Genomic DNA, 23,593 nt, shown 5'->3' with positions numbered 1-23,593 from the left:
TTTGTTGGGTTATATATTATGTCTTAATTATTAATTGATAAAATCCATTAAAAAAGTTTCTAACTGTTCCCAGGTCAAATATTGATGTGTGATTAAAATGTGATTAATTGAGATTAATTAATTACAAAGCCTGCAATTATAATTTCTTTAATCGCATCCCAGAGACTCTTATTGTTTCAATAAATTGGATTCAGTTCTAAAAGGAGCTGGCTAAACAGATTTTGCAGGTTAAAAAAAAAGAAAAGAAAAAAAAGTAATATAACTTAATATATTACATATTACTCTTGATTCCAAGTAATAAGTAATATAATATTATTACTTTTTCCAAGGAGTAATAAGTAATAAGTAACGATTACTCTCCTAAGTAATATTGCCCAACACTGTTAACAGGTAGTATATAGATAGATGGGTAGTGAATACAGGTAGTTAACAGGTAGTATATAGATAGATAGGTAGTGAATACGGGTAGTTAACAGGTAGTATATAGATAGATAGGTAGTGAATACAGGTAGTTAACAGGTAGTATATAGATAGATAGGTAGTGAATACAGGTAGTTAACAGGTAGTATATAGATAGATAGGTAGTGAATACAGGTAGTTAACAGGTAGTATTTAGATAGATAGGTAGTGAATACAGGTAGTTAACAGGTAGTATATAGATAGATAGGTAGTGAATACAGGTAGTTAACAGGTAGTATATAGATAGATGGGTAGTGAATACAGGTAGTTAACAGGTAGTATATAGATAGATGGGTAGTGCATACAGGTAGTTAACAGGTAGTATATAGATAGACGGGTAGTGAATACAGGTAGTTAACAGGTAGTATATTGATAGATAGGTAGTGAATACAGGTAGTTAACAGGTAGTATATAGATAGATGGGTAGTGCATACAGGTAGTTAACAGGTAGTATATAGATAGATGGGTAGTGAATACAGGTAGTTAACAGGTAGTATATAGATAGATAGGTAGTGAATACAGGTAGTTAACAGGTAGTATATATAGTATATTACCAGATAAGCTCCTACAGTCCCCTGGGCCAGCATCAGAGCACATTCACTCAGAAGGAAGATCTTTATGTTTCTGAAACAGGAAGCGCTCTTCATCTTCTGACCGTCCTCTTCGTCATCGTTGCGCTCCGACACGTCATCCACCACGTGCACACTCCCGTGCGCGCTGCCGCGCTCCACCTACACACACACACACACACACACACACACACACACACACACACACACACACACACACACACACACACACACACACACACACACACACACACACACACACACACATTTTAGCAATGCCATATTTACTCAGTTTAGACATTGGGCTGCTGATTACTATCAACTATTCGAAGAAGAAAGAAGTTTAGACATTTTTAACCATGGAACTAAAGTAATAATATATAATTCTATTATGTGCAGTACATGCTGCAGTATCAACTAGAAGAAGTGCTCTTCCGAGCACAGGTTTCCACCAGCCACGCGTCCTGGTGGTGCTATAATAGGCCAATGTAAAAAAGGTGGCATGTGTTCTTCACCAATCTTAGGCCTTTCATGGCGCCACCATGAGGCTGATTTGAACATGTTGTAGTGTAATTTCTTCCTTGGCCTTTTGCGAATGTGCGTGCACAATTTCATTACAATTGCACGCTGTGTTTGATTTGAGGCATTTTTTTCGAAAAGGATCAATCCTGCAAAGTTTGGAGGCCAATCTTAGCCAATCAGGATGGAATATTTAATACGGGACAGATCCGTCTTGATCATATGACTGTAGAGATACTGTGTACTGATTTGTGTTAATTTTGGATAAAATCTGGAGGAGTAATATCCAAAAATATGTCTTACATAAGTCGGCCTCCTGGTGGCGCTATAAAATGCTGATGTGAAAAATACAAGGAAAGGGTTTTTCCTTGGCCTATAGGGAGTGCGCTTACAAAGTTTGAAACTGATCGGTGGAGTTATAGGTAAAACCACAAATTGGCCTGTTATAGCCATAGCATGAGGCTGATTTAAAAAAAAAATCTTCGGCCTAGTGGGAACGTGTGTGCGCGATTTCATGTTAATTGCACTCTGCATTTGTGATTTGAGGCATTTTGTCCAACATGGACCAATCTTACAAACTTTGAAAGCCAATATCAGCCAATCAGGATGGAATATGGACAATCAGACAGATCCGTGTCGATCACATGACTGTAGAGACACTGTCTACCGATTTGATTTTTTGGACGAAATCTGTAGTGTACAGATATAGAAACAGAAATGTGTTTTGCAAACATCGGCCTCATGGTGGCGCTAGAACAGGGCCATTAGAAAAATGTGGGGCAGAGGTTCTGAATTGGCATCCAGGGAGTGTGTGTGCTCATTTTGGCAGCGAACGGGCCAACAAGATTAGCTGTACACAAACTCGGAGGACGGACCGACGGACGGACGGACGGACGGACGGACGGACGGACGGACGGACGGACGGACGGACGGACAGGGGCGAAAACATACTCTCCCCCTGCCTTCGACTGGTGGAGACAATGATGTCAAATGTGGGCACTGTTTCACCCGTTTATGCCCATATATGGTGTTCTGTATCCAATGCCCATTAGTGATGTACCGAAAATTTGTCTGCCGAAAATATTCTGACAAAAAGGGTTAAACAAAAATGGGTTAGGGTTAACGCTAACCCTAACCCTAACCCAAACCTAATGTCATCAACCTACTGAATGGTGACAAAAACCTACTGCCATCAACCCACTGAATGATGACAAAAACCTACTGCCATCAACGCATTGAATGATGACAAAAACCTACTGAATGATGATAAAAACCTACTGCCATCAACAAATTGAATGATGACAAAAACCTACTGCCATCAACACTTTGAATGGTGACAAAAACCTACTGCCATCAACACATTGAATGATGATAAAAACCTACTGTCATCAACACTTTGAATGGTGACAAAAACCTACTGCCATCAACACATTGAATGATGACAAAAACCCACTGCCATCAACCCATTGAATGATGACAAAAACCTACTGAATGATGACAAAAACCTACTGCCATCAACACATTGAATGATGACAAAAACCTACTGTCATCAACACTTTGAATGGTGACAAAAACCTACTGAATGATGACAAAAACCTACTGTCATCAACACATTGAATGGTGACAAAAACCTACTGTCATCAACCCATTGAATGGTGACAAAAACCTACTGCCATCAACACATTGAATGGCGACAACGACCTACTGGTATCTCAGTATGTGTGTTGCTAAAATGAAAGTGAAAAAGACTTCTTCAAGAGGAATGGCAGGCCTAATATGCCCACCATTTGTTAGGCAAATCGATTCAATATTTATTTTAATGTTTTGAATTAATATGCATTTAATTTGCCATAATTCAACTGTATGGCATGCTAATGTTCTGAGTATTATTACTACACAATACAGTCAATTAATAGTTCTGTCATTCAATCTCTCTTTCTCTCTCTCACACACACACACACACACACACACACACACACACACACACACACACACACACACACACACACACACACACACACACACACACACACACACATTCTCACATAACTTAACTACTTAGGACCTCTGACTAATGCTGAACTTTTTAGGACCACTCTTTCTAGACATTGTAGAAACATATGCTTTACACCCCTGAACATGAAAAAAAATCTATTTCAATACAATCACCGCAGATTTAAAGAAGGGAACATTCTAGACATTGTCATTTTTACTGTACTTGTTAGGACCACTCTTTCTAGACATCGTAGAAACATATGCATTACACTCCTGAACATAAAAAAAATCTATTTTAATACTATCACCTCAGATTTAAAGAAGGGAACATTCTAGACATTGTCATTTTTACTGTACTTGTTAGGACCGTCTAAAAAAGGGGGGGAAAAAAGGTAACACTTTTTGTTAACTTTAATGTATTGTCTCTTATGAGCTTAATCAAATATACTGTATAGAATGAATCACCCGTTTTTAATGTGATACAAATAAAAACAGCTTTAGTTCACTTAACCAAATAGTTTTATTCTATCCTCCAGATGTAGTGTGTAATCCTCTAACGTATTGTCGGAAAATACACAACGTTTGGGCATGTGTGAAGACGCATCCGTATTCTTTTTCGAATCAAAGAAACGAATGCAAATCCACAAAAAACGGTGGTTTCGATTCGCTACAGCTTCACTGTTGGTGTGAATCCATCCGTCTCAAATACAGGCAATATATAGAGCCATGTGCGGGTTAAATCCATAGTTATTTATAAAAGGTTAAATCCCCCTCCAGACCGTCCGCTCTCATTAGATTTCTGACCATTCTGGCCGCCTCCTCCCCTCATTGATTTCATTTCTGATCACCGCTCCCTCGATCGCACATGGTGTATTATTTGTGAGGAGTTGCTCACAGTTAGATGAAAGGAAAGTGCCACTGGAGTCACTTGTATATCATATATAGGATATAGGCCTAATATAATATAGGCCGATGTGTGGGTCTGTCTCTCGCCCTTGCTCGCGCGCGCGCTCTCTCTCTTGCTCTGTGCCAAATCATGTCCAAATGGAAACGCTTTACGCGGAGCGCAGAGAGGGAGCCAGCGGAGGGCAAGACGAGGGGCAGAGAGAGAGAGAGAGAGAGAGAGAGAGACACGTTGACGTTGTCCTCTTCGTAGATATTCATATCTTGCTAAGTAGGCCTATTTGCTGTCTGGTTTATTGCTGGTAGATTTTGCAAGTCCCTCCTGCCGCCGCATGGTTTTATTTTTTTATCGCCCGTTTATGACCGTCGACCGCAGATAAATATTTGCGGGGGTCCTGCGACTCCTGCGGTTACATTGTGAGTTGAACTTGAAGAATTATTAAACACAGGGAGATGGAGGAGGCATTATTATGCAGCTTGGATACATACATGTCCCGTGGACAGACGTGGACTCAGCAATTCCTTGTTTCGGATGACAAAGTGCAGTGTGAGTGCAAGCGTCTCAATTAAATATGCAAGAATGTGGCAACTTCACCCCTCCCATTCGCACAATTAAACCGAATTATATTATGAGAATGTGGCCTAAGTAGCATGTTAGGGGTCTAACTAGGTGTTTTTAATTATTCTGAATTCATTGCAAGCATTTATTTTGCACGAAAAACATTCATTGGGCCAAAATCAGACGCAAAAAAACGATGGTTTAGTGATGAGTCATCACTTTTCACAAGGTGTATGGGGTCCATTTTTGGCCCAAGGAATGTTTTTGGTGCAAAACCAAATGCTTGCAATGGATTCAGAATAATTAAAAATCAAACCTCGGTTCGAAGTGAAGCGGTGAACTTTTATTCTATGTGTTCTAGAGCTATGAACTCTGTATGGTTCGAAGTGAAGCGGTATGTGTTCTAGAGCTTCAGAATTGAGAATTCTGAATGAATGAATGATTTTATCTGGAGGGCCGAATTGTCATGTGAAGCTTGACCAATCCTCAAAGTATTGGACATTTTTAATCATCCAATCATCAGACCGGGACGGACACTACACACATATTTTGGAAGTACGGGACAGATAAAGCCTGTTCATTCTGGACTGAAATGACCATATATGGACGTGGGGGACACACATGGGACACACATTTACGGACAGATAAAACCTGTTCATTCTGGACTGAAATTACCATATATGGACGTGGGGGACACACATGGGACACACATTTACGGACAGATAAAACCTGTTCATTCTGGACTGAAATTACCATATGACCATATATGGACGTGGGGGACACACATGGGACACACATTTACGGACAGATAAAACCTGTTAATTCTGGACTGAAATGACCATATATGGACGTGGGGGACACACATAGCCACTCCTTGGAAGCGGCTTTCACCGCTTCAAAACACCTAGTTAGACCCCTCACATCCCACTTAAAGCATATTTTTGGGAGTGATTTTATAGTACAGTGTATAGTAAGTGAATGAGACCCAGAATTACCCTAGCTGTCAAACATTTTGCTAGGGATGTTGAATTTCAATCTTTGTTAGATAATTATGTTACTAGACACCTTTACGAACACAGGCAGGCAGGCAGGCAGGCAGAGAGATGCCTACTGCTACTTGTAAATCACTGTGTATCTTCACACTGTGTTGGGCTCTGTTAAGGCAGCTAGTGTTTCTCAAACTTTAGAATTCCAATGTCTCCCCTACTCTGAGTACAAAGGGACCTGTTAGGGTTAATTTAACCTCTCATCATGAGACTTAGGGTTCATTTGGTTCCATTTGTACAATGACAGAGTCCCTGGAATCCACTTTGAGAACCACTGTTAAAATGTGCATAACATAACAATAGCACTGAGCAATACATGCTTTAAGCTACGAACAACCCAGCCCACCTGTCACAGTTGTCAGTTACATAACTTTAGATTATTTTGTTTAATTAAGTATGTTTGTCATACTGGCACACAACAATGAAATAACATCTAGTGGAATTAAGGAGATATACTTGACTTCATTCTGGCTTCCACTTATCTTCTGCAGATAGAGTTGAGTTGACTACAGCCACTAATTAGTGATTATATGCACCTGTGTGTCTGCTCACAGCAGTGTCACTGTGTTTAGTGGGGGAGGGGAGTGTAACTCACAAACAGACAGGCAGGCAGAGAGAATGCCAGTGGAATTAAGGAGATATACTTGACTTCATTCTGGCTTCCACTTTTCTTCTGCAGATAGAGTTGAGTTGACTACAGCCACTAATTAGTGATTATATGCACCTGTGTGTCTGCTCACAGCAGTGTCACTGTGTTTAGTGGGGGAGGGGAGTGTAACTCACAAACAGGCAGACAGGCAGGCAGAGAGAATGCCTATTGCTGTCCTGAACAGGACACGTGTAAATCGCCTGGTGTCCTGTCATATTGATTTAGGGTTGTCTTCACACTGTTTTGGGCTCTGTTAAGGCAGTGTTTTGCAAACTTTAGAATTCCAATGTCTCCCCCACCCTAAGTACAAAGGGACCTGTTAGGGTTCATTTAACCTCTCATCATGAGACTTAAGGCCTCTCCATACTTCGACCGAAATGTTCGGTGAGTTGTGTTTTCCGACGTGCAAATTTCCGAACTCTCGTTCGGTCCAATGCTTTTCAGAAGTCCCGAGGGATATAATTTTATGGTAGAAAAGGACCTTTTGACCGAAAACGGCGGTTTCGGTCAAAGTATGGAGAGGCCTTTAGGGTTCATTTGGTTTCGTGTGTACAATGTCAGAGTCCCTGGAATCCACTTTGAGAACCACTTGTTAAAATAATACAATATAAATATTTATACATAACAGCTTGGCGGTAATAGCAAAATAATGGTTGCTGGTAAATATCCATCATTCCTTACTTGATACTTGATACTTGATGCATGTCATACAGCCCATAACACAGCATTATGGCAGATACTGTAAATCAATTGATTTAGGATCTTTCTCAGATCTAATTGTGTTGTTGGTGATTTCTTTGCTAGTTGTTTTTATCACTCTGACCTGTGGACACTGCACTATTAGGTTGTTTTAGTAGTTTGAGTATTTCTTCTTGTGTTTGACTTGATAGTGAGATACTTGTTGCATTAACTGGCATTGACTGTTATGGTAACTTTGATCTGGGCACTGTATTATATTGATAGTTGTGCTGTAGGACACTTTTATATATTATTCGTTCCCTTTCTTAATGTACCTTGCTCTTACTGTACTGTACTCTATCTATCTATGATAACAATAATGTATGTGCATTTATAGCTTTAGGGACATAAAAGGACAAAACAATCAAACACCAAAGGGCCAGCACCCGCCCAGCAGTCTGCTGTCACTCAGGCAGGTGCGTGCATGTGCCCCTGTGCACGACCTTGCCCTAAGGTAATCAAAAAATACAAATTACAGCACCTGATAAACATACCTACAATCCACAATCTGCTGTCCAAGGCAGATTTTGGTTTCAGAAAATGATTTGAAAAATGCTCCCTTCAAATGTTCTGGGTAGCTATAATCACTGTTGCAGGTCCCCCAGCAGCAACATTTCACCATGGCCGTAATAATGTAATATAAATGTTCTTGATATTAATTTGCCTATATACCCTGCCTATATGGGAGCGAACTTTGGGTGGAAGTTTTTTGCTACGCTGTCGTCCAATCCTCACAGTTAGGGGGAGGGCTTTGAGACAGATCAATCATGCAGAAATCATGCAGATCTAAAAGCTCGCAGCACGACGCGTTGTGAGTCGCCCTCCACAATATTTTTCTTTTCTCATTTGGCCCCTTGGAGAAAATAATTGCCCACCCCTGACCTAAGGTGTTCAGCAGTAACACTGTCCAAACCACAAGCCTTGTTATTGTCTAGCTTCTTAATGGCAGCAGACACATGAGTAGATTTGACTACCATATTTGGAGATGAGTTGACATTATCAATTGTAACATCATTACCTCTGATACAATTAAAAAGATAAAAAATAATTCTCTTGCCACACTTTAGCAATCCGGTCCTGTCCACAAACACCCTCGATGTCAGCAGGCAGAGAGGTTCTACTGTTATTCATGACCTTGACCTCTTTCCAGAAGTCAACATGGCTGTTTATTTGCAGTTTTCTAGTAAGTGTGTACAAAAGGGTCCAATATGAACTAAGGAAGTTCATGTTGGACAGAAACCCTGCCCCTGGCCTGTGTCATGCCCGACTCCACCCCTCTCACCTGATCTCAATCTCACACCTGCTCCCATTCACCTAATCAGTGACAGCTGGCTATATAAACTGCTTCAGTGCCTGGCTGTTCACTTCTAGTTTGGCAGCAGTGGAAGTACACCTCCCTGAGCCCTGTCCTAGAGTCACAAAGTACCTTGGTCATGCGTTACTGACAATAAAAACCATAACAATGGGAACCACCACTCTCTTCAATGGCTTTCTAGCCGAAGCCCCATGGCGATGTAATTAACCTGACCAGCCCTGAACCCTAGTCAAAACCCTATCCTACTTTATAAAGTGAGTTAGCCCTCATTGTGTCCTCCTTTGTTTTGATAAAACGAAGAGCTTGTAATGTTTGCATTTGTTTGCATTTATAGAGGGGGACAGATTTCCCATGCGTGCCATTTCTCCAACAAGCTATATGTTTTAATGAAGTTATCCCATCCTCTTTCCTGGTTCCATAGATCCTGCACTATGATCATTGCGCGAGATGTGAAAGGAGTCATATAGCCCAGAGGATCATAGGCTAATGGCTTGACACTATTTTTTAAATGTTCCTCATTGTAGGCTGATGGTAAATAATGGACTTGTGCTTATAACTCAGTATGTCAGAGCAGTTCCACTGGAGGCCTAGTGTTAGCTCTTTGGGGTCTCCTCCATTCTCTGATAGCCACGGTTCACTTTTCGGATCTGGCGAGAGATGGATCATTGCAGCTGTGTCATTGCTAGCCCATCTGATGTCAAACCACCATCAGCAAGTAAGGGTCTCATTTTTGTCAATTAGGGACTTGGCTTTGTGAGATGAATGGGAATTTTAAAGGCAATTATCTACATAAGAACTATGTTGGGTTTTTGGGCTGCATATGTGGCACAACATGGGTCAGTGGTCTTTCCTATTTGTGGAGATCTACAGCTCTCTCTGATATGCTTTTGACTCTGTATGAGAGGGGTACTTCCACACACCCAGGCTTCGTCTGATCAGGTGCGTAGGTGATGTGGCAGTCAAAATGAGGAGGAGGGGGAGAGACCCGCACACTGACAGTAGTTCAAGAGTATTCATTTATTGAGAAAAGCAACATTTCGGTCCTTCGACCTTCTTCAGGCATATTAAAACATGGCATGATCAAATCATTAAATGTCTGCCTGGTCTCATTGACCAATCAGCGACAACAGAGTACAGCTGTGGTTAACTGTGATAATGTGACCTGGAGAAACCAGTGTTCAAAGGGTCAAGCTAAATTAAGGGCTTAAGAGGATTTGTCTGGGTGTGAGGTTGATCTCTGAGGTTCTGTTGTATCAAATGAGCCCTTATTCAAAATATAATTGTTACATATTCTGTCATCTCCATTGACTTTTCAAAATAGTCCTCTGTGGAGGAGGATGTCTCAGTCTATAAAACTGACTAATAGGAAAATAATTGATAAGACTAGTTGGGTGATTGTTTATGGCCAATACAAAAGGGTTACAATCGGTCTCTTTCTGATATAGAGTTGTGGATAGGCTGCCCCATGTACCTCAATCCACATGTCCAGAAAATGTACTTTTTGTGGCCTGCACTCCATGGTAAATTTCAGACTCTTGAATTTGACTGTAGCCAAGTTGAAAGGTCATAGAGGGAGTAAGTTTGGTTCATCTGTCCAGTTAGAATGCCACAATTAATACAGTACTCAACAAATCCATCTCTGTAGACTACTACACAGGGAGTTAGTATGTCAACATGAGACACATGTAAATTCAGAGCCATTAGGGCCATCTAAGCACAGCAACATTCCCACCTGAGCATGGATAGAAAGGGAAAAATCATCCAAGGCCTTTACATTACTAATTGGCTCCATTTATACAGCAGTGGCCAAAGCAGTAGGCCTATCTATTTGTATACTGTATATTATAATGACGGTCCTGCAGATTAATATAATGACCTAAAAACGGTGATAAAACTGTGTAGACTTACACGTACAGTACACACATCTTGGTGTTACTGTAATTTAGCTTTCGTTTCATATTGAGCATCATGTCAAGTTATTTGAATCAAACAGCACACTGAGATGAGCTGCCAACTTTAATGTAATTTGGACATTGTTGCAAACTTAAAATACCATAACATCTGGAATAATATAGCATAATGAATGTTTATTGAAATCGTCTCTATTTGCCAGACCCATGAAATGGGTAGGCCTACATAAGCAAATGTCGGTCTGTCCGGGTTTTCTATATAAAGGGTATATATGATGATGACATGATGATGACATGCCTACAAAAGGCATGATGTCATAAATGATGATGACAGACAGGGGGTTGGCAGAACCGGGGTCTGGCACAACCAGGTTGACCTGGTCTATTTTTAATTAGCATGTAATTTCTATCTACCTGTAGTTTTGGGGGAAATTTGGGGGACTGACTACTGAAATTTCAAGCATCATCATCAGCATGGCTAAATAGAAAACATCTCCATGCATGGCCCCAGTTACTCTCTCTGCATGATGTACAGTATGTGTTCCAGAAGCAGGAGGTCTAGCATGTGCAGCAGGCTGGCCTTTGTTTGCCTATACGTGAAGCGTGTTGTTGCAGACTGGAGGTCAATGCTTTGTTCACACAAGTGTTAAATTGCTCTACTTCCTGATAGGAATCATTGCTAATATAGTGTTTGTTCAATGACAGTGAATAGCTCAATATTGTGATAGCAGGCCTAATCGTTGCTAAAAAGTGTTTGTTAAAATGTAACAAACACTAGTATGCTCAGTCTATAGCAACGACTACTATCATGATATAGAGCTATTCACTGTTATTTATCAGTTAAATAAACCCTGAAAAGGAGTTGAAATTGACTCTGTGGGAATGGATGATTGTAATGATAAAATGTAATTACCTGAGGGTGGGAAGCGACGCACAAATGTCACATTTGCGCGACCACAGGTCGCAGTTTACTCAGTCGCGGGGAATCTATTAGTGTAGAGGTCAGGTCCATGTATAGAGAAGTAGTTTGTATGATCCAGTGCCCATGTTGCCATGGCAACATATTCATTGTAGAAATTTCCATTTATGTAGATCTCAGTAGTATCTTTCTGCCTGTATCCCTTTTATGTCCATATGTGGAGATAAAAGAGCTACAGGCTTTATGTTTTATGTTTTATGTTTATGTTTTATGTTTATTAAAGGATCCCCATTAGAGACTCATGAATGAGCCTCTAGTCTTCCTGGGGTCCTGAATCAGGCAAATACAATACAAATATACAATTAAAAAATAAAAATAAAAAATACTTAATGCTTAATCACAGACTGTCTGTCTGGGGTTAGACAATAAACTCCATATTTGGGTATTGGTCTGACAGGCATTTTCAGCTGACAATGTATGTATGGAGATGATTGCCCATAATGGAGGTTTCGGTTTATTTTTGACTGGCATTTTCAGCTGACAACATATGTATGGAGATGATTGCCCATATATGGAGGTCTCAGTCTGTCTGTGTCCCATTTATGCCCATATATGGAGATCTTGGTATCTTCCTGCCTGTAGTCCTTTTATGTCCATATATGGAGATAAAAGGGCTGTCTGTCTGGGGTTAGACAAAAAAATTCAGAGTGACGTCAGACACGTGTCACCATGATGATGTCATATGGGCTGCCAGACACTTGTTACGATGAGTCAACATGATGATATCATCAGTATTCCTGGCACATATATGGAGTAGGGCTGCAACTAACTATTATTATCATAATCGGTTAATCGGACGATTATTTAAACGATTAGTCGATTAATTGTATTATGGCACTTATTTAGCTCCTCATAAATTTTAATTTTAGGTTATTTTAGAGGAAGTTCTAACTAACAAAACTACATTAAAGATGAACAATTCATTGAAAAAATATATTACATTTTGCTCAGCCGCCAATTAAGTTATTATTATTATTATTCAAAAAGAGACAAAAAAAAGAGACAAATTTATTCGTTTTTTCATTCTATATATTTTATGTTCTTCAATGTAGATGACCCTTCAATGGCATTTACAAAACACACAGGCGCTAGTCTCACTGCAATTGCATAACTTGACCAGGCAGATTTGCACTTCAAAATTCTACACACACCAGTAATTAAAATATTAAGTTCGCCAGATGGTCCTAAGTAGGACACACACAAGAAAACACACACTCGAAATTCTACACACACCAGATGCACACACACCAAATGTAAAAATGCCTCCTTTTTAGGACCATATATAAAAATGCCTCCTTTTTAGGACCATGCCAATTTCAACACCAGGCATGTTAAAATGACATTATCTATCTGTTATAGTGGTCAAACCTACTTAGGACCATGATTTTGGTCCTAACTTGGTCAACGGTCCTAATATGGAAGGTGGTTTTCTTAGTAACGGTCCTAAGTAGGTGAGTAATGTAAGAACACACACACACACACACACACACACACACACACACACACACACGCGCACACAGACCCCAGCGTAAACGACATGGCATCCGCTTGCGACTGCAACCTGTTCCTGTTCGTGTTTACCCGGCTCTCCTAGTCTCGGGCAAGGACCACTTGCAGGTTGAAAAGACACTCAACTCTGAACTATGTAAGATCTGCACATGGCTTAACGACAACAAATTATCAATTCACCTGGGAAAAACTGAGTCCATCCTCTTTGGATCAAATCATAACCTCAAAAAAGTAGATAACTTCGAAAAAACAAAATCTACTACTTAGGATGTATCCTTGAAGCTAATCTTTCCAGCGAAAAGATGACTTCTAAAGTAATAAATAAAATCAACCAACAAACTCGTTTCCACACTGAAGACCATAGCTGGTGCAATAATCCAGCCCCTCTTTGACTACGGAGTCCACGTATGGTATCGGGACGCCCCATAAGCACTGAAAAATAAGCTCCAAACAGCCCAAAACAAACTAATGAGGGTCCTGCTTAACCTTCCCTATCAGACTCACCTCACCGCTACTCACCAGTTAAGAGTGGGGTGGCTCGAGTAGATGACAGAGTACAGCAACTTACAATGGGCCTGGTGTACAATATACACTACACCACTAAGATACCCATGTACCTGACTAAATACTGGTGTACAAGATACACTACACCACTAAGATACCCATGTACCTGACTAAATACTGGTCTATAAGATACACTACACCACTAAGATACCCATGTACCTGACTAAATATTGGTCTACAAAATACACTACACCACTAAGATACCCATGTACCTGACTAAATACTGGTCTACAAGATACACTACACCACTAAGATACCCATGTACCTGACTAAATACTGGTCTACAAGATACACTACACCACTAAGATACCCATGTACCTGACTAAATACTGGTCTACAAGATACACTACACAACTAAGATACCCATGTACCTGACTAAATACTGGTCTACAAGATACACCAGTAAGACTCCCTAATCGGGAGATAAGCGACCGTAGGTGGCTTATCTCCACAAATAGGGCAAAATGTGTTTTTCCAAAATCTTCCTGATCCATGTTGATGACATGAGTGTAGACATGCTGTGTAGTGATATTCGTGATTTGAGGGCAAAAACTGTAGGAGCAGTGTCCAAAAATGTGTTTTAAAAATCGGCCTGAAGGTGGCGCTAGAATAGGGCCATGTGAGAAATGAGGGGTGGGGTCTCCGCGTTGCCTTGGCGGACGAATAGGTACCGGCCCCGGCTCTCCCGGACGCTCCTAGCCCGAGTTACGGCATTTTATGTGCGCTGCAGTGGCAGGGGGTCCTCCACTGGGGGCGCCACCACTTTTGCATCCGTTCTGGAGCACCAGGAGTCGGTGGTCCCCGGGAATTCCCCGTGAGCAGCCCCGTTGGGGTGGTCATTTGGTCATTTTTGCACATTTGGTCTTTTTTTACATCTGGGGGTCCCCAGGTCCCTGGGGCTCCGGGGGTCCTTGGAGGTTGTAGTTTGGCAGGCAAGGAGTGTGTGTGTAAAATCTGGCATGGATCGGGTCAACGGGTGCGGAGATATAAGCAGGGAAAAAGTGTGACGTGTGACGTGTGAGCACATTTGGTCATTTTTTACATCTGGGGGTCCCCCAGGGACCTGGGGGTCCCTGGGGCTCCGGGGGTCCTTGGAGGTTGTAGTTTGGCAGTCAAGGAGTGTGTGTGCAAAATTTGGCATGGATGGGGGCAACGGTTGTGGAGATATGAGCAGGGCAAAAGTGTGACGGACTGACGGACAGACAGCCCGTGGAGGTTTTGGTAGTAAATGCGACCTACGGTCGCAACTACACCACTAAGACACCCATGTACCTGACTAAATACTGGTCTACAAAATACACTACACCACTAAGATACCCATGTACCTGACTAAATACTGGTGTACAAGATGCACTACACCACTAAGATACCCATGTACCCGACTAAATACTGGTGTACAAGATACACTACACCACTAAGATACCCATGTACCTGACTAAATACTGGTCTACAAGATACACTACACCACTAAGATACCCATGTACCTGACTAAATACTGGTCTACAAGATACACTACACCACTATGATACCCATCTAGGTCGTCCTCAGACGAGCCCTCCATCGTTGTTTCCAGTCATCTCGGTTCTCCATACATCTGGCCAGCTCATTGGTGTTCTGTGTCCCTACGTCTTCCTTGAGTACGTCCACGTATGTTTTTGTGGGACGTCCTTGCGACCGGTGCCCATGTGTTGGCTCCCACAGTACCAATTTGCTGGCTGGAAGCTCCTGGTGTCTTTGGCAGTGTCCTGCTAGTCTCATTCTTCTGGTGGCAATTTTCTCGCTTACCTTTGGTATTCCCTCATACAGGCTCCTGTTGGTAACATGTGCACTCCTGTTGATGTTGAGTACTGCACGCAACATTCTAGTGTAGCACCCGTCTAGAGACTTCTGCAGGGTTGGCTTCAGGGTCCAGCATTCACTGCCATAGAGGAGAACAGACTCCACCGTTGCAAAGAAGAAGCTAAGTTTGATTTGGCGGGGGAGGTTAGAGTTCCATACACTGTTCATGCCGTTCAGGGCCCTCCACGCGAGTGCCTTCCTTACTTTAAGGTCTTTCTCAGTTGAGTCGACCCATGCGCCCAGGTACTTGAAGTCCTTGACTTCCTTCAACACAGCTCCTTCTGTTGTTGTCAGAGGTGAGTGATCAGGTAGGTTATAGGTGATAACCTCAGTTTTCTTAGCATTTAGCCTGAGACCAACTTTGGCACACTCTATCTCCACCCTGTTCAGGAGTTCTTGTGCTTGTTCCATGCTGTCGGAGAGCAGGCTGATGTCGTCCGCATAGTCCAGGTCTGTCAGAACTACTGCGGGATGCCGCCTTGACCTCCTTGGTGTTAGCGTGAAGCCAAGCTCTTGTTCTCGTCCCCCTATGGCTTTCCTGAGCGCGTAATCTAGAACTATGATGAAGAGGTAGGGGGCTAGGGTGTCTCCTTGCATTACACCAGCTCGGATGTCAAACACCTCACTGCTGCCATCCGGGGTCACCACTTTGGCCCTTGTTTTTGCGTACATGGTCTCGATAGCCCGGAGAATGTTGGGAGGGACATTGTAGGCCTCAAGGATCTTCACCATCTTGCTTCTGTGGATAGAATCAAAAGCTTTTTTGAAGTCAATGAAGCACAGTACAGCTGCTAGGTTGTCCTTTTTCACCTGCTCTATTAATCTCCTTAATGCCAGGATCTGTGCTACGGTTGTTCTCTCCTCTCGAAAACCATTTTGGTTCTCTCTCAGGTGAGGGTCGATGGCATGCCGTATCCTGTTCAGTATCATTCGGTTGAAGACCTTAGCAGTGATACATGTCAGGCTGATGCCTCTGTAGTTGTCTGGCTTTGAGAGGTCTCCAGCTTTAGGCACCGGGATGATGTTAGACAGAGACCATATTTCAGGTTGCTTGTTGTGCTGTAGAGCATTGTTGCAAAAGTCTAGGATGAGGTTGTCTAGGTCGCAGTTCTTCAAGACCTCTGGGGGTATGCCATCAGGCCCAGCACTTTTTCCCTCTCTCAGGGTGGATTTTGCCCTGGCGAGCTCGCTGGTTGTGAAGGGTCCGTCGTCGATGTTCAGGCCCTGGAGGACTGTCGGTATATTTTCCTCCTCTCCCTCTTCCACTGATGTTCCCAGGAGCCTCTGGAAGTGGTCGAACCATGTTGCCACCCTCTCCTCTGGGCTGTGTCCTTCCACCTGGCCCTCCTTGGCCCTCTTCCGCCCTGTCATCTCATTTATTACCTTCCAGGCCTCCCCGTATTGCCTTTCACCTTGCGCTGCCTGCACTCTTCGCACACTTTCCATCACTTCCTCCCCTTTGATGGTGTCGTAGGTGCTGAAGAGAGACTGTTTGGCTTCGTTCAGTGTCTCGCGACCCTCCTCTGTTGGTTCACGCTCAAAGTTGAGTCGTGCTTCCTCCATCCTGCCTCGTGCTGCTACAACCTTCGGGTGTCTGGACCGTGGTGGTGCTCTTACTCTGTTCAGCACTGGCACGCACAGTCTGGTCGCCTCCTCATTCGCTGTGATGAATCTCCCATATTCACGGCTGGGCTCTCCTCCCCTATCCAGCTGCCGAAAGCGCTTCCTGACTTCCTCCGTGTACCTGGTTTGGAGGCCCGGATTGGTCGTGAGTGCCTTCCAGTCATGCCGAATCTTGGGGCTTGGCTTGGGGACCCTGAGGCTCAGTCGCACCCTCATGGAGACCACACGGTGATCAGAGCCTACAGAGCTGAACGTGCTGTATGGCTCAGCATTCAGGATGGAATTCCTCCACTTTTGCCTCACTAGGATATAGTCCAACTGATATAGCCTGGGTAGCTCCCCAGGCCTTGTGGCTCGGTCTCGGAAGGTCCATCTCTTCCCTGTTCTCTTCCTGAACATGGTGTTCGCTGCCAGGAGCTGGTGTTCCATGAGAAGGGCTGTGAGGTATGCGCCGTTGCGGTTGGTAGACTCATGGTATGGGAATGGTGCATCCTCCTGTCCGATCCTGGCGTTGAAGTCGCCAAGGATTGCCAGGAAGTTGTGCGCTGGGACACCTCGGACTGCTGTTGTGAGGTCCTCATAGAACTTCTCAACATCCTCAGGTGTTGCCGTGTTAGTGGGCGAGTACACCACTATGACTGTTGTCACTGGGTTACCTGCGAACTCAGCCATGAGGATCCTTTCGGTGTGCTTGTGAACCCGTCGGAGGGCCCTGCGCGCTAGAGAGCCTAGCATTAGTCCTACGCCTCCTGTTGCAGCCTGGGCCTTGTTTCGCCACGCAGATGCAGTGATGAACGTGCGTTTCTCCACTTGGCAGTAAACTATCTGGTCGTTAGTGTTAGTGTGGACTCTTCTGTGTTCCTGGACTCCCAGGATCTCTACCCCCTGTTCTTCAGCACAATGTGCCAATTCCACCAGTCTAGCTTCTTCTCTCACTGTGCATGCGTTGAAGGTCCCCATTACAAATGGTCTCCGACAACGCATGAGTGCATTGGACGGGATGCTGTGGTCAGACAGAACCCTCCCTCGTTCCCGTGGGTTTGAGGTCCTGTCGTCATGATGCCCTCCGGAAGGGGGACCAGCACCACCATCCGCCGCGGTGCTCCTGCGGACTCCCGCCGCTGGAAGTATAGGATTTGAAATGACTTTGTTCTTCATGGTTGGCTTTTCAATGCTAGTTTAAGGGCTGTGGGGTCGCAAATTCTCACAGTCCTGGTTTTTACCTCAGAGTGACCTTCTCCTAGGTGGGTTGCCTACCATGGCTAAGAGCCCCACCCGCCCTGACTGATTGCTCAGATTGCTGGATCTGAATGGTCCACTTGCTGATGTTTTAACTCACTGGATGGTTCTAATTCAATACAAGTTCTTAATTCAGTACAAGTTAGAAAGTGTTGAAGTAATCACCTGAGTGTTCCCAGCTGTGTGCCATGTTTTCCTCCTGAGCCCATGAGTGAGTTTGCCATGCCAATACCTTCCCTTATAAGCAGAGCTTAGGGGGAAGAATTGAGAACAAGGCAGCCAATCACAGAGTCAGATCTGAAAACAATGGGTTTACAGCTAAGAGCCCCCCATAGAAACCAAGCAACTAGCTCCATACAATTGTAAATGTCCCCCACAGGGACCTACATCACTAAAGTAGTTTCTAATTCAGTACAAGTTAGAAAGTGTTGAAGTAATCACCTGAGTGTTCCCAGCTGTGTGCCATGTTTTCCTCCTGAGCCCATGAGTGAGTTTGCCATGCCAATACCTTCCCTTATAAGCAGAGCTTAGGGGGAAGAATTGAGAACAAGGCAGCCAATCACAGAGTCAGATCTGAAAACAATGGGTTTACAGCTAAGAGCCCCCCATAGAAACCAAGCAACTAGCTCCATACAATTGTAAATGTCCCCCACAGGGACCTACATCACTAAAGTAGTTTCTAATTCAGTACAAGTTAGAAAGTGTTGAAGTAATCACCTGAGTGTTCCCAGCTGTGTGCCATGTTTTCCTCCTGAGCCCATGTACCCATGTACCTGGCAAAATACTTTAAAAACATTAAGGACGTCCACAATTACAACACCAGAGGCAGCGCCACAGATCACGTTCAACCCAAAATCAACTCAGGGTCAAACTCGTTTTCTGCTATACACCAAAATGTGGAACGCCCTACCGAAGGCCATAAAGGAGTGTGGTTCCCTAGCATCCTTTAAAGTGATCCCTGGCTAATACGACAAATATGCCTTAATACATTATAATAGTCCTCTATAACTACAATGTAAAATGAAAAACTCCTAAAATATTTTATTTCTCCTAGAAATAACGAATCTTTCACTCAATAGGGGAAATGCCTGTCGCTAGTTGATGATGTCATAAATGTCATGTGTGATCTATCCCTATGGAATTTACGGCATGCATGTGCAAAAAACACATTTGAAATATTGATTTGATGCTCACATTAACCATAGGAAATATTAAGTTCGTTTTTATGTTCACATGCATGCCATAAATTCCACAGGGATAGATCACACATGACATTTATGACATCATCAAGTTGCGACGGGCATTTCCCCTGTTGAGTGAAAGATTAGCTATTTCTAGAAGAAATAAAATATTTAAGGTGTTTTTAATTTTACTTTGCAGTTATAGAGGACAATTATAATGTATTAAGGCATATTTGTCGTATTAGCCAGGGATCACTTTAAAATCGCCATGAAAAACCACTTACATGCGGCAGCCGTTCGTAACTGGCAATAACAAACCTAGCCCAGCCTCCCCTGACCCTTCTTTGTTTTTACCTACTGTTTATTTATTTTTTGCACTGTTTTTTAATTTTCCTTTTTCTCCCTGACTATAGCCTATCTACTGCATAGTACTGTGTTCTGTCTGTCATTCAATGTTATATGAGTTAAATATCTATCATAGTACTGTGTTCTGTCTGTCTGTCATTCAATATTATATGAGTTAAATATCTATCATAGTACTGTGTTCTGTCTGTCATTCAATGTTCTATGAGTTAAATATCTATCATAGTACTGTGTTCTGTCTGTCTGTCATTCAATGTTATATGAGTTAAATATCTATCATAGTACTGTGTTCTGTCTGTCTGTCATTCAATGTTATATGAGTTAAATATCTATCATAGTACTGTGTTCTGTCTGTCATTCAATGTTATATGAGTTAAATATCTATCATAGTACTGTGTTCTGTCTGTCTGTCATTCAATGGTATATGAGTTAAATATTTATCATAGTACTGTGTTCTATCTGTCTGTCATTCAATGTTATATGAGTTAAATATCTATCATAGTACTGTGTTCTGTCTGTCTGTCATTCAATGTTATATGAGTTAAATATCTATCATAGTACTGTGTTCTATCCGTCTGTCATTCAATGTTAAATGAGATAAATATCTATAGTACTGTGTTCTATCTGTCATTCAATGTTATATGAGTTAAATATCTATCATAGTACTGTGTTCTATCTGTCTGTCATTCAATGTTATATGAGTTAAATATCTATCATAGTACTGTGTTCTGTCATTCAATGTTATATGAGTTAAATATCTATCATAGTACTGTGTTCTATCTGTCTGTCATTCAATGTTATATGAGTTAAATATCTATCATAGTACTGTGTTCTATCTGTCTGTCATTCAATGTTATATGAGTTAAATATCTATCATAGTACTGTGTTCTGTCTGTCTGTCATTCAATGTTATATGAGTTAAATATCTATCATAGTACTGTGTTCTGTCATTCAATGTTATATGAGTTAAATATCTATCATAGCACTGTGTTCTATCTGTCTGTCATTCAATGTTATATGAGTTAAATATCTATCATAGTACTGTGTTCTGTCATTCAATGTTATATGAGTTAAATGTCTATCATAGTACTGTGTTCTGTCTGTCTGTCATTCAATGTTATATAAGTTAAATATCTATCATAATACTGTGTTCTATCTGTCTGTCATTCAATGTTATATGAGTTAAATATCTATCATAGTACTGTGTTCTATCTGTCTGTCATTCAATGTTATATGAGTTAAATATCTATCATAGTACTGTGTTCTGTCTGTCTGTCATTCAATGTTATATGAGTTAAATATCTATCATAGTACTGTGTTCTGTCTGTCTGTCATTCAATGTTATATGAGTTAAATATCTATCATAGTACTGTGTTCTGTCTGTCATGCAATGTTATATGAGTTAAATATCTATCATAGTACTGTGTTCTGTCTGTCTGTCATTCAATGGTATATGAGTTAAATATTTATCATAGTACTGTGTTCTATCTGTCTGTCATTCAATGTTATATGAGTTAAATATCTATCATAGTACTGTGTTCTGTCTGTCTGTCATTCAATGTTATATGAGTTAAATATCTATCATAGTACTGTGTTCTATCCGTCTGTCATTCAATGTTATATGAGATAAATATCTATAGTACTGTGTTCTATCTGTCATTCAATGTTATATGAGTTAAATATCTATCATAGTACTGTGTTCTATCTGTCTGTCATTCAATGTTATATGAGTTAAATATCTATCATAGTACTGTGTTCTGTCATTCAATGTTATATGAGTTAAATATCTATCATAGTACTGTGTTCTATCTGTCTGTCATTCAATGTTATATGAGTTAAATATCTATCATAGTACTGTGTTCTATCTGTCTGTCATTCAATGTTATATGAGTTAAATATCTAGTACTGTGTTCTGTCTGTCTGTCATTCAATGTTATATGAGTTAAATATCTATCATAGTACTGTGTTCTGTCATTCAATGTTATATGAGTTAAATATCTATCATAGCACTGTGTTCTATCTGTCTGTCATTCAATGTTATATGAGTTAAATATCTATCATAGTACTGTGTTCTGTCATTCAATGTTATATGAGTTAAATGTCTATCATAGTACTGTGTTCTGTCTGTCTGTCATTCAATGTTATATAAGTTAAATATCTATCATAATACTGTGTTCTATCTGTCTGTCATTCAATGTTATATGAGTTAAATATCTATCATAGTACTGTGTTCTATCTGTCTGTCATTCAATGTTATATGAGTTAAATATCTATAGTACTGTGTTCTGTCTGTCTGTCATTCAATGTTATATGAGTTAAACATCTATAGTACTGTGTTCTATCTGTCTGTCATTCAATGTTATACGAGTTAAATATCTATAGTACTGTGTTCTATCTGTCTGTCATTCAATGTTATATGAGATACTTCAATGGTTTCCTATGGAAATAAGTGTAGGCTTTCTAGGATTTCCTTTTAGTAGACCTTGTACCAGTGAACTGTACCGTCATGAAACTGTACCTTTTTCTATGCAAACTGACAATAAAGTCTTCAATCAATCAATCAATCAATCAATCAATCAATCAATCAAACAAACAAACAAACACCTCAACATTTTATAGTCAAATAACCTTTAAGTTAAAATGTGCAGATTTCCATCTGCTACTTGAAGTCAGCAGATCTACAAGCTCACTATGCGCTGCAAAGCGGACACGTTGATGGCTTGTAGATCATAGCATCCTGTAGGGTTTATAAATCTATCTTTAGACAGCCATAGCATTCTTTATGGATCTGCTATCTTCAGACAGTCTGTAGGACTTGTAGATCTGCTGTGCTTGGACTTATACATGAAACCTCTTAAGACCAACACAAGACAATAACAGATCTACAAGCTCACGGCATGTGGCGTTGCGATGCGTCTGTGATCTTGTAGATCTGCTACAGTGTTGCAACATGGATGCTAGTAGTTGCTGTAAATGCTGCTCACCTGCATGGCAGCGGCCGTTTGGAGATCTGCTCTTTTCAGAGGAGTGAGTTCTCCCTCATGGCGGCTGTTAGTGGTGATATAATGACGTCATGATAACGATTAATATGATGAATGAATCGTATCAATGTCTATTATGATCCGCATCCACGCCGCTCTCCATCAGCAGCAGCGGGGCCAGCAGTGGCCTCTAGCGGCGGCGCAGGGCATGGCAGGCAGAGACGCAGTGCAGAGCTTTCAGATCAGCGGCTCGGCGCGGAGCCGCAGGCCGGGGGAAGGAGCGCTGTGAGCGGCCACACGGAGCCAAGGAGGCTCGGTCCTCTCCGGTTCTCCTCTCTGGTTGCAGGGAGAAACCGTGCGGTTGTCTTCTTCTCTCCCATGAATGAACGCATCGATCACACAGGACGTATCGATCAGCAGGTCTGCCGACGGTGATCGATAATCAATAAAGAGATGTTTTCCTCATCGCTGATCATCAAAGCCTCGCTTTCTGCTGGGAAAGGGCTGCGTGCACGCGCCGCGCGTCTCCGAGCCTCGGACGTCCGCTTAATGATGAAGCGCGCGCACGTCACCTGCCGTCAGCAATGCACGCTGTCTGTCTGTCACACACACACACGCACGCACGCACGCGCACGCACGCACGCACGCACGCA

General features: G+C 41.9%; 1 protein-coding gene across 1 annotated transcript in view; it reads right to left on the bottom strand.

Moving 5' to 3' along the window:
* The window catches only part of LOC308288965 (solute carrier organic anion transporter family member 3A1-like), a gene marked incomplete at both ends in the record, with an annotated part of 94,427 nt that extends 91,652 nt beyond the window's left edge, over positions 1–2,775 (bottom strand). Inside the window, 2 exons of the mRNA XM_080730438.1 lie at positions 1,014–1,190; positions 2,770–2,775. Coding sequence (XP_080586564.1) covers positions 1,014–1,190; positions 2,770–2,775 — 183 coding nt within the window. The remainder of the gene's footprint in view (positions 1–1,013; positions 1,191–2,769) is intronic.
* Between the last annotated feature and the right edge of the window lie 20,818 nt (positions 2,776–23,593).

This window comes from Nannobrachium achirus (genome assembly GCF_963921795.1).
Source record: "Nannobrachium achirus genome assembly, chromosome: 7".
In the NCBI taxonomy this organism is placed as follows: domain Eukaryota; kingdom Metazoa; phylum Chordata; class Actinopteri; order Myctophiformes; family Myctophidae; genus Nannobrachium; species Nannobrachium achirus.
The sequence above is the reverse complement of the archived record's forward strand: the minus strand, read 5'-3'. Positions and strand labels throughout refer to the sequence as shown.